Source organism: Colletotrichum phormii, assembly GCF_030913505.1.
Source record: "Colletotrichum phormii strain CBS 102054 chromosome Unknown BDP81scaffold_4, whole genome shotgun sequence".
Lineage (NCBI taxonomy): Eukaryota > Fungi > Ascomycota > Sordariomycetes > Glomerellales > Glomerellaceae > Colletotrichum > Colletotrichum phormii.
In genome coordinates this window covers 2,406,330-2,418,132 of record NW_026851446.1, presented here as the reverse complement: position 1 = coordinate 2,418,132, position 11,803 = coordinate 2,406,330, and the positions used below count along the sequence as shown (strand labels likewise).

Genomic DNA, 11,803 nt, shown 5'->3' with positions numbered 1-11,803 from the left:
TTGGGAGAGAGCACTTTGCGCGCAGCAAACACGGTCTCGCGAGACTCGTTTCAACCCCTTCGGATTGCATTGCATGGGCAGCCTGGAACGAGGCGATCTTGGTGGGAGACTGGGAGTCTGGGACCGGTTTCCCGCATCCCAGTCGATGGGGGGCGGGTCAAGACTCAAAAGTCTCACCAGAGTGCAGACGGGCGGACTTTTGGCGCATCTATGATGCTTGTGGCAGCAAAGGGAAGGGCGGATATGCCACAAGAAGAGAGAAACGGCCGTGCTCGGAACCAATGAATTTGGGGGAGGGTTTTAGACGAGAACCGATGCAATATCGCGATTCGGGGCGTGTGAGCCTGTGAAGCACAGGGATGGACGAAGGACCGGGGGAACAGCGCACAGTTATGGAATGCTTGGCTCTCTTGCCTTTTGGAGACTTGGGCAAGGCTCTGAGAGAGAAACCTCAGCTAGGTATGCATTGTACTAGTAATGTAAATTGCAAGCCTCTTGATCTTGTCCTCAACACGCCATCCTGAGGGAGGTACTTTACCTCAGTTACCTTACCTTCCTGGTTAGCACTTCGGCCAGGCTTGGGATGCGCCGGGGTTCGAACGGGCCAGACGGTTGGACAGAGTGGAGCGAGTTGTGGTTTCGCGGCGGCTATTCGTAGTAAATGTGTTCTTCAGCGCTCTTCGCCGTTGGATGGGATGGCCCCCGTAAATGTCCAACAGTCAAAGTGCCTTAGCTCATCCGTCAACAGCTGGGCAAAAGGATGAAATGCTGACCATCGGCAACGATCGAAAAGCGTGTGCGTGTGTGGTGTGGTGTGGTGTAAGAGAGACGCGCACCGGAAGTGGGACTGGCGAGTTATTGGTTTTTTCTCACTCGCTGTCTCTTACTCGTCTCTCACCCAAGAAAGCGTGTACGGTGGGGACTTGGAGACTCGGACGTGATTTCGGGGAGGCTGGCTTGACCTCGATGAGGGGCATGATGGCCATTGTGAGGCCTAATGACTGCAGGTTTTGCACATGAGAGAGGCTGGAAGGAAATGGCGGTCTACGGGTAGAGAAGTCATGAATCCAAAAGCCCAGAATGAGTATGAGTATGAAAGTGAGAGTGAGAGTGAGAGCTGGTGATGAAGACGGGAAGACTGAGGTTGAAGATACAGAGACAGGCAGATGGAAGCAATTAAACTCCAAGGTTAGCGGGCGACCGCCGCAACAAGCTCAGACAACGGCCCGCGTCCAGCGGCCATGGCCTGGAAACACGGTCATCTTTAGCGCATCTACCCGCTGTGGCCATCCATCTTCCCGCTGTAGACCCGTCTCCCCTTCAGCGGGCACGCGACTCTAGGTACGTAGAGTGGGGAGCCAAAGTACCTACCATAGGTACCGCCTAAGAGCACAATGTGCCCCCCAGGTCCGGTCCTGCACAGCACAATTCGGCGCGCGCCCTGCAACACGCGGGAGACGTGGACGCGCGAGAGACACGCTTCCGTTTTTTTGGGCAAGGGCCCCCCTCAAAAAGGTCCAGGGCCGCACCACCGGGCCTCCTTCCATCAGACCTGCAACCACTTAATTTTCACTCTCTTCCTTACCAAATGTGTTAACCCCGTGGCCAGGCTTGGATCCAAGAGACCTCTTCAAGATATTCAACTTGTTAACAGAAGCTTTCCTCTCTACCTCTCTCTCTCTCTCTCTCTCTCTCTCTCTCTCTCTCTCTCTCCTTCCTATATCCCTCCGAGACCTTGACTCCCGCGTCCTGTACATCTCACCCCTGCCGAAAGAGCGAGCCACTTACACGCTTACCCGCACAACGCCAATATCCCACGTCCGATAGTCGAAGCGACACCCGCGCCGAGAATAACGCGCCGACCTCCCAACGACGTGCAGGGAAACCAATTTCGAGAAGTCACAAGAGGAAATACTGCAAACAGGAACAGACACGCCTTTCTATATCCTAAGACCGGCACTCTCGACTCTCCTAGTCTGGGCATGCCGTCGTCGCCATAATGCTCGACTCGTCGCCCCAATCAAAGACCCAGGAGCCCACGCTTCCTCTGGCCGGTACCAAACGTCCTGCCCCGAGCCTCCTCCCGGCATTCGAACCTCTCTCTTCTTCGCCGGGCTTACCTAGACCCTCCAAACGACAAGCCCGTCCTGGTTCTGTGGGAGCAAGCAACGCGTACCTGAAATATCCCACCCCGATTCCGACCTCGAGCACCGGCATCCTATCCTCCTCTCCGCCCCGCGTACACTCAAGACCTGGTGGTCTCTCTCGAGCACTCTCTACCGCCTCCGAGCGCACTCCCCTCGGTGCTGTCAGCTCCATCGAATTGAACGAGAATGGCGAAACTCTCCTCATGGGCCGCTCTAGCAACTCGTCCCATTACCAGCTATCCGCAAACCGCCTCGTCTCCCGCATCCACGTCAAGGCCCGCTACGTGCCTGCTCCCTCCGCCCTGGAACCCAACAAGATTGAAATCATCTGCAATGGCTGGAACGGGTTGAAACTCCACTGCCAGGGCCGCACGTGGGAGCTCCTCAAGGGCGACTCCTTCACGTCCGAGACAGAAGGGACCGAAATCATGATTGACGTTCAGGACGCCCGCGTCATGATCCAATGGCCAAAGCGGGACCGTCGCGACCGTCTCGCGAGCCCTGACGAGTCGGCATGGGGAGACTCGCCCCCTCGTTCCGCTGCTCGCGTTGCCGCCGACCTCCTGCAGTCGAGCCCCCTGCGCCGACCCTCGCGCATCGAGTCCCCAGACTCACCGACGGCGCACCTGAGCAGCTCGCAGCGACTTCAGGCTCTGTTGCCGAGGGAAGATGGAGAAGTTCAAATCTACGAGGACTCCAGCGCAGACGAGCCCGAGCTTCCCAAGCTGGTTGACTCTGGCACCATTATTGGTCAGAGCTTCGCTACCGAGGCCACCAACTCCTTCTCGTCCGAACTCAGTGAACCAGAGGACGAGAACGACAACGACCCTGACGAGGAGAATGACCCCATTGTCCACTCTTTTGGGCCATTTGGCGCAGATATCTCTAACCGCCTGGCCTCCATCACTACTGCTTCTCCCAAGTTCCCCCCTTTCAAGCGGACAGGTCTGCCCACGGTTCGCGACGAGTCAAGACCCTCTAGCCCCATTTCCGCGCCGCCAAAGTCGCCAGAGGAGGTAGAGGAAGGCGAGGTGTTCGAAGACGAGGAGGAAGTCAAAGAATCGGAGCCCCCCTACGAGAACCCCGCCGTCCGCAACCATGTCGTCAACCAGCTGGCCTTTTCGCGTCTGTCGTCCAACCCGCTGTCAACCATTATGAACAACCTGCCGTCAGAAGAGCGCAAGGGGTTGACCAAGGACCAGCTCCGAAGTCTGATCGAGGCAACGGCATGCATTGGTATTATCCAACGCCAAGGCAAGGACGCTGCTGGTAAGCAGCTCGAGAGCGAATACTACTACGTCCCCGAGTTCGACCACGACGACCAGCGCCGCCTTGCCGTGACTGATGGTCTGCGCAAGCCCAGCCTACGAGCGTGCCGCAAGCAGCACAAGGTAAGCTTTGTAACGTTGAGGTGTAAGGAGGTTGAGGTTAACATGTTGGATTTAGCAATACTACTGGAAGCGCCCCCGTACACCTTGAACCATGTTCCAGCTATCGCTTTTCATCCCATGTTTTTCGCGGGGTTCCCACGCCCTTTTTGCCTTGCTGAGGCTGAATTGATGCCGTGCATATACCTAGCATGGCCTCTCACTTCTCCCCCCCCCTCTTGCACAACACCTTTTTACTGTCTATACCTTGGCTTCTCAAAAACCACGCATTGGTCAAAACCAACTCGTGTGTACTGGCTGCATAGCGCAAGGCGTTTTTCTGTTTTTCCAATCTTCTCCAAAGTATTACTACTGTACGATTTCACTACTACTACTACTATACCTCTGGATGAGGGCGGGCGGCCTCCTTATTTTTATCCCAAAGATTCCCCCAAGGCATTACACAAAACAAAATCACCATAACACGCCCACGCCTACAAACCCGACCCCCCGATTCCGAACCCCCTCGGTTAGACGAGATACATGCAGCATCCAGGTTACATTCGATTTGGAAGCGAGGAGTGTGTGTCTCTGTTTTTGATTTTTGATGGAATTTGTTTCTCGACTCGCCTGCTTTTCCGTCTTTTAAAAGAGGGCCTCTTGATTTTCTGATGCGTTGGAAGGGTTATACGAAGAAAGATGGGATATGAATTGGACTGGCGGGCGGTCGGTCACGGAAATGGAAATGATGATAGGACGGACGGGATGGTGTTGGATGGATGGACGGGCAGGGAGGTGGTTTAGAAAAGGTCGACGACTCGTCTTCAATCAGAGGTCTGGCGAATAAAAATCATGTTCTTCTACTGAGGTTGCATACGATCTGGCTCATTGCTTGTGACTTCATGCTCGATCAGGTTTCTGGTGACAAGCGTTGGGATTCATGTTGAATCTGGGCAGCTTATAATAAGATAGTGGCCAACCCAGAAATGCGTTGGGTGGGAGGTCCACGCCGTCACGCGCTCATCCCTCCCTGCCCGCGTCTTAGCTCGTGCCCGAAAAAACACTCTTGACTCTTTCCTTCCAACTCAAGCTACGGTGAGGTGACATGGACCAACCTTGCCTTTTTCCTCACATGTAATTTCAAAAGATGTATCCCGTTCCACGCATTTCGATAACAACAAGTCAATCCAGCAAGATATTCGAATCTACCGCTCATCAGAAGCTATCACGGAACGAGGGAATAAATCCATGGTCTTGTAGGAGGATGTAAGCCGGAATCTGCAGCATGATGTCGTTTCCTTGCGCCGCGTTCCCCGGAGCTCATGTGGGGCCGGCTTGGTGTGATGCACGGACCTTGTGTGACTGATAACGTCCGATAAGCCTAATTTGGTGTGGGTCTGAGCCTGAACTCTTTGCTTCTATCTACCCCGCAATGACGGCGGTGGTTTCTTTAGGTGCCCGGTTGTGGTGTATGGTGGTGTGTGTAGGTAGATATCTCTCCCATATCGCACTGCATAGGTATACTAAAACAGATGTTGAGCTGGATTCCTTCAGTGGCTGATTGCGTTGAGCGTGGGTAAGGTGTCAATTTGCTGGCTGAATATGATTAGTGCGTATCTAGGTATACCACGTAGGACTTGTGTCAGTTGCTGGAAGGTCCTTAGCTTGGAGCTATCTACGTGACAAGGCGCCTTCTAGTATAGAGATGTTTTATGACGGCAAGGGTGTGTGTCAACAGAGCCGGTGGCCGATTCACCCCCGATGAGAGATGTCAGTGGCGATATGTCTGGTTCCCCCTCCGTGGCTGGGTAGCTCATCCTACCTTACCAGCTTACTTAAGATATCCTAGGGTGCAATACGCCAACAGACGAGGTAAAGAAGCTTGCCTACCGGGCGGTGTGATGTTATATTTTCAAACCCCCACTGGGCTGATCATCGTCTGATGCAGCTGTTGCTCGCTCCAATGCAATCCGTGCTCCAGCACAAGACAGGATCGGGAAGTGTACGAGAAGATACCTCTGGCGTTCATGTTGCGTGATAATACCGTAGTATACCACCTAGCTGTGCATGTTCGTCATCCCGTTTGCAATAGTGTGATTATTCGATATGCAATTTTGTTAGGTTTTTTTTTGGGGGGGGGGGTTTCTTTTTTCTTTTTTTGCCCCTTTGTTAGAGGCACGGAGGCGCAGAGTTCGTCATCCCGTTGCTACCTTGCCTCTAGTGCTCCTCGGGTAAGGTAGGTCGTTCATGTACATCGCATCCTGCAGCGACGATCTCCGACAAGTCGTAGGACGAGGCGTACCTAAGGGAGGTTAAACACTTCCGGAAAGAGGTGATGGTGGTGGTGGTGTGTGCAACGCGAACCTCGAAGGCGCATTGGACCCTTAAAGCGAATGAAAGGAACAACGACACACACAGCAAAGGACTGCAGAGGTCTGGGAAGTTTAAAACATCTCCTCATTCCCTTCTTCCCCCGCTCTTCCTCTCGCGATACTCACCTGCTTCGTTGCTCCGCATCACACCGTCGTCGTGTAATCAAACCTCTACATTCCAACAGATCCGAGTATAAACACTTCAATCCTCCGCACCTACAATAACAAACCAAACAACATCAAACCACACAACCATCACACCTCCAAAATCACCAGAAACCTCAACCTCCCAAACCCAACCACGCTTATAACCGCAAAAAATGGCATCCGAACAAACCCACCAAGCCTCCCAACCCGACATCTCAAACTACACCACCTCCCCAACCTCTTCCTCTTCCTCTAACAACCAATCTTCCACCCCATCCGCAACCCCGCGCGCCATCGTCGAGTCCACGACAAACAGCTGGAAACCCTCCTTCGAGCGCCGCCAGAGCTGGAACCAGGAAGACCAGAAGCGCGCGCTGCAGATGAGTCGGATCGAGGATGTCAAGACTGGGCCTGGGTTTACCGAGCGTTCATAAAGGGGAATCGTCGGAGGATTGAAGATTGATGTGGCACCTTTTGCAGAAAGATTGTTCAACTTTTTCATGGGAGAGGGGAAGGATTCGGGGAGAAACAGTAATACTGGCCTGAGCTGACGGGAGTACCTACGCTACGGTCAACGAAGATGGATTGAAGATGGCGGTTTTTGCGAGGAAGGATGGTCTTAAGCGAGGCGGGGATTCTTCTGGTACAATTCCTATACCTTACCTGAAGAACAAAATTGGCAATCAAGGGCATGGATGAATTCGCCGTCGGATGGTTGGTGAAGCATGGCGTTCAAAAATTGTATTACTAGGTTATACTTCATCAAAGCATGCATTACACATGGCTTCGACATCTTCCTCTCACAAATGCCGCTTCCCAACTAGCACGACACTATTCATAAGCCACACAGGTCTGAATCACCACAGTCTGGGACGAGAGTGAGAAGTGACTATTGCATCATTGAGCGTGCTACTGATACAGTTGAGAGTTTGCCTTGCTCAAGTGGCAGCCGAATCCTACAACCGAAAAAGGTATATGAACCATCCCAACGAAATTCCAAACTATTCCGCGGAAACCCCACGGCATCCGCCTACAACCCCTTGGGTCCCTGACCATCTTTACCTCCCGTCTTGAAGTACTCTCCAACAACACCAATCGCGTAAGAAATCCCGCCAACCCACACGGCACCAAGAACAACCTTCTTGGCCCTGCTCCTCTTGGGCCGCTTCGGAGGCTCGAAATCCTGGCTGTCACAGGATATCGTGTTACGCCTCCTCAGCGGGCTGGAGGGAGGTGGGGGCTTCTCTGTTGTCTCCGCTCCGGGGTAATCATAATTAAGGTAGCCTGTAGGACTGGAAGAGTAAGCGCTTGGTACTACGGGGTCGCTCCCCATCATGTCGATGGGGTTCACCTTTGGCGCCTGGTATGTCGTCGGCTTCTCGATCGCAGGGGCGAAGGAGACGGCAGCCTGTTCCTTGGATGCCGTCTCTGCCTCGCGGACCTTGCGGAATACCAGGACGTCTCCGCTTCCGGAAACAATCTCATATCCCTCCTTTTGTAGAGTGCTAAAGTAGGGGAAGAACTTGGTCGGGTTCGACAACCGGAGAATCACCTCCGCCGGCGTTAACGGTGTTGCGCTGTCGGGGACGACTGACGCGGTCTCGGCCGTGTTGATTGCCTGCATCGTCGGGTCGTATGCAAGAATCTTGTAGATGGTGGGTTCCCGAGGTGCCTGGGTTGTGGTCGAGGACACCACGCCCTCGCTCTTGGCGGCGGCAACGGCCTCCTGTGCGGTTGAAGAGGCATTGGCCATGGCATCCGTCACGGTTCCATATGTTCGAACGTAGGAGGGCCAGGTCTGCTTGCCACCGCACTCCTCAGAGTAGCTCACCTCAAGGCCTTGAGGCTCTTTTGAATACTGGTCAATTTGACCTCTCTTTCCCGCAATGCGGGTGGTCCTGAAGGAAGATGACCGGTCCAGGGATGGCTCCAGCTTGTGCTCCAGACTCGGAAAACTCTCATCAAAGGATGCAGCCTCAACCTCATCTTGATTGTGGCTCTCCTCAACCTTTTGACTGTCCGCGGCAGCCGCCACAATGTCGTTCCAATTCCGTGAAAAGTCTTCAGGAAAGTCCCTGACGTAGTTGCCAGTGAGACTCTCCTTTTTGGAGGGAATATGATCCCACGCCTTGTTTCTCGACTGCCGCACTGCAATTCGCGCAGCTTTACTTGAGATATCCCAGTTCACGGCATACCGGGGAAGATCGGCCTCGAGAATCTGTCTGTTCGTCGTGCTGTACTCTCTCCGGGACTGGCCCGACGACGTCGGAATTTTGGCCCGAACATCGCTGGCACGGAGCAAGTCCAAGTCGTCGGCTCTCTCCTTCTCTGATGCCTGAGCAAAAGATTTGCGTCTGTTTGCCTTGGCAGCAATCTCTGCATCAAAGTCACCCAGACCCTTGGATACAGGGTCAATGACCTGGGTAGGCTGCCCATCCGGCTCGTTGTATCGGAAAGATTCGTACTGCTTGGCCTCTTCAAAAGCTTTCTGATCCCAGTCATTCTTAGGGCGGTGGCTTTCGGGCTCGTTGTACTGCACAGGCTGATGTTTGGCCTCATCTTCAGGCTCAACCGCTGCAATGACACTTTCTGGCGGCGGTGCATCACCACGTTTGAACTCTTTAGAGTATTTTCCCAGATCCTTGTACTGCTTTGAGGCTTCCTCCGGGTGCATCGGCGGTTTGCCGTGAGGCTCATTCCAGCCAACGGGGTTGTAGGCATCGAGGTCCGTGTATGCCTTGGACGCCTCTTCTGGGTGCATGGGGGCTTGTCCGTGGGGTTCGTTATAAGACATGGGGCCATATTGGTCCAGATCAGTGTAGGCTTTGGAGGCTTCCTCGGGATGCACGGGACGCAGACCCGAGGGTTCATTGAAAGAATGCGGGCGATACTTGTGAAGGTCGTCATAGTCTTTTGACTTCTCCTCGTTGGAACGGGGGCGCAATCCCCCAGGTTCGTTAAAACTGCTCGGTCCGTACTTGTGGAGGTCGTCATAGGACTGTGTCTCCTCCACAACGTCCTTCTCGTTATGCATGATTGGGCCGTACTTGTGGAGGTCGTCGTAGGGCTGTTTCTCCTCCACCACATCCTTCTCGTTGTGCATGATGGGACCATACTTGTGCAAATCTGAATATCGCTCGTACGGCTCCGGAACTTCTGCACTCTCATTGTGCATCACCGGGCGGTACTTGTCGAGGTCTTCGTATGCAGGCTGGGAGAGCTCCTCAGGGGGGCCATCGATCAGTGTTGGGTTGGCATACTTGCCGAGATCCTCATACTTGGGCGTCGCGTCTGCCTCCTCCAAGAAGTCTTTTAGACCAACAGGTGTGTATTTGGCCAAATCATCGTACTTCGGCTTCTCGGAAAGTTGCTTAGCATCAAGCTTCTCATCCATGACCGGCTTGTACTTGTCGAGATCCGCATATTGTGGGGTCTCCACAACTCCACTACTGGACCCAGCTTCGGCCCACGGGGCACTGTCAATCGTGACATTGCCATACTCTTTGAGTTCGTCGGCTGGGGGGACCCCGTCTGGGAAGAATGGCTCTTGGGTGTTTTTTTCTGAAGAGTTGTCAAAAACCGACTGGGGCGCATGCGAAGAGTGCATTCTTCGGTTCGTAATCGGGTCGATGTTAGGTGAAACGTCGCGACCGGCAGCAGCCGTATACTTGCTCCTGGTCTGGCTACCGAGATAATTGCGAATGTTTTGCAGAGGGGACTGCCACAGGTCATATTCCAACGGATTGGCGCGCTTGCCGGAGAACAGAGCATTGATGGCACTGCGCTCGACGTCTTCAATGTTCTGGCCGGGCCGGGTGCCCGGGTTTTCGCCCGATGCACTCTTTTTCACCTCCTCCTCTCTCACATATCTGCCACCGGAGCGGGTATGGCCTTGTCTGATCCAGCACTGCGCCAACATCTTCTTCATCACGATTCTCGAATCTTGAGCACGCGAGTTTGGGTCCCAGGACAGCTTGCGATTGATCGATTCCATGTACTTGTATTTAATATGGCGCTGACGAAGACGTAGCTGACGCTGGACATCGGGATCCAGGTAGGACGACCACGCACCGAAGCGGAAGGCGCGAGTCTGGCCATAGTGGCTGGCCCTCATGGGTGTTTGGTTCGAGGATACCAATGATCCCACCGAGGAGGCTCTGCCAGGGTAGAGACCGCCCGCACGAGGCGAGGAGCGAGAGACGGTGGCGAGCATGACGATGGATTTGAGCTTTGTGCCTTTACCATGCTCCCGAGACTGATCACATCCAAATGTCAGCGAAATGTGATTCCAACGAGCGCGGTCGGAAACTGCGGGCGCGTCGTGCTTTCTCGAGGGTAGAGAGTGGTCGGCCAAATGCGGCAGCGAGTACTTGGACTCGAGCGCACGTGAATAAACCGGAACGACTTACACGAGGGAGAAGTGAGGGGGAGAGCTTCTCGAATCACGACCCGCATGTAGGCTGTAAGACACGATGTTGCTTGAAACGTAGAGTTGAAAAGGAAAGAATTGAAATCTCAATCCGCCACCTTGGCGATGTTCAGAGAGAGGCGAGCAAGGTTGGAAGGAAAGAAGTAGCGAGAGTTCAAAAGGTAGTGGACGGATAGAATGGACCGATGGCACAAGACGGGCCAGAGGGAGCAGCAAGCGGCAATCAGCTGCGACTGGCCGGGTTGGGACGTGGACCAGGTGGTAGGTCGCAATGGGGGAAGGTGGGATCCACAGTTACCGCTCCCTAGCGCTGCTCCCGCAGTGAGCCGGGTGGGCTACCGTGGGCACAGTGGGCTGAGAGCCACTGAGGTGCGCGCCTGGGTGGAGAGCTTTCAGCAGGCCAGTTTGCGGGGTAAGCCTCTGTGCAGTGTGCAGTGTGGACAGTGGCCCTCTTGCCCGAGGAACGCTTGAAACCGCCGAACGACCCCGAATTGGTGCAACTGGCCAGTGACGCAGGTGCTGAGTTCCGCCAGTGGCTGGAAAGTGGAGCAATTTGAAGCTGTGATGAATGCGGCCCAATCGACGCGAATGGATAAGGTAGGGGGCAGATTAGGTAGGTACCTCACACCTGGGCAGTGTGCACGGGTGAAGCCAGAAAGTGACTGAATCACGTGTGTAGATTGCTGACCTAAGACCAGCTGTCTGAGAGCACGGATATGCTTACCTAAGACAGGGCATGACAGCATCATCAGAGGGAGCTTTGGCGGGGCATCTCATCCGTTTTCATTCGCCGCGGCCAGGGATCAAATTGTTCACTCGGCCTGAGTCAACTCGGCGCTGCTGCTCTTTGCGGCGCAACGAGTCTCGCCCCTTCTGTGATTGCGACCCGAACTTTTTTCTTTGGAATCGACTTCATATGGTCATCATTTGTATTCACTAGATACCTACCTTGGGGGGAATACAGTCGGAGAAAGCCTTTCTTTTTCTTATAGACTTTGCATACCACTTCCGCTACCAATCCCTCTCGCTTTCTCTTCGATCTCCGATACCTCGAACGAGAAATTAAAGGTGGTGCCCTGCCCGCCGCATTTCGCATTTGTGCACTGTAAATCGTAACTACCCCGCCAACGTCATTTTCGAGCTTTCCAGTTGCCTCCTTGCGCCGCGCGAACTCCTGCACTGAGCTGCACCAACATCTTCGACAATAACACCTTCAACATTACCTTCATTCACACTAGATCATGTCGCGTGCCTTTGGTAGAAGCGGCCGATCATCCGGCGCGAGGGGTTTTGGCAGTCCAGCGCCTGGTGGCTTCAGCGGCTTCTCCTCCGCTGGTGGTA

At 54.2% G+C, this 11,803-nt stretch overlaps 3 protein-coding genes across 3 annotated transcripts; 2 read left to right on the top strand and 1 right to left on the bottom strand.

The window, feature by feature from the left end:
* Positions 1–1,999: 1,999 nt before the first annotated feature.
* On the top strand, positions 2,000–3,626 carry BDP81DRAFT_446957 (transcription factor Tos4; the record flags this gene model as incomplete). Its single annotated transcript, XM_060592126.1, has 2 exons — positions 2,000–3,538; positions 3,594–3,626. 2 exons carry the CDS (start codon positions 2,000–2,002, stop codon positions 3,624–3,626), a joined length of 1,572 nt encoding a protein of 523 aa, XP_060449319.1.
* Positions 3,627–6,206: 2,580 nt separating this feature from the next.
* Positions 6,207–6,467, top strand: BDP81DRAFT_311745 (uncharacterized protein; the record flags this gene model as incomplete). Its single annotated transcript, XM_060583749.1, has 1 exon — positions 6,207–6,467. The coding sequence occupies one exon, from the start codon at positions 6,207–6,209 to the stop codon at positions 6,465–6,467; it is 261 nt and encodes an 86-aa protein (XP_060449318.1).
* Positions 6,468–7,063: 596 nt separating this feature from the next.
* BDP81DRAFT_368708 (uncharacterized protein) lies at positions 7,064–10,246 on the bottom strand (the record flags this gene model as incomplete). Its single annotated transcript, XM_060586567.1, has 4 exons — positions 7,064–9,052; positions 9,119–9,616; positions 9,677–9,835; positions 9,899–10,246. 4 exons carry the CDS (start codon positions 10,244–10,246, stop codon positions 7,064–7,066), a joined length of 2,994 nt encoding a protein of 997 aa, XP_060449317.1.
* Between the last annotated feature and the right edge of the window lie 1,557 nt (positions 10,247–11,803).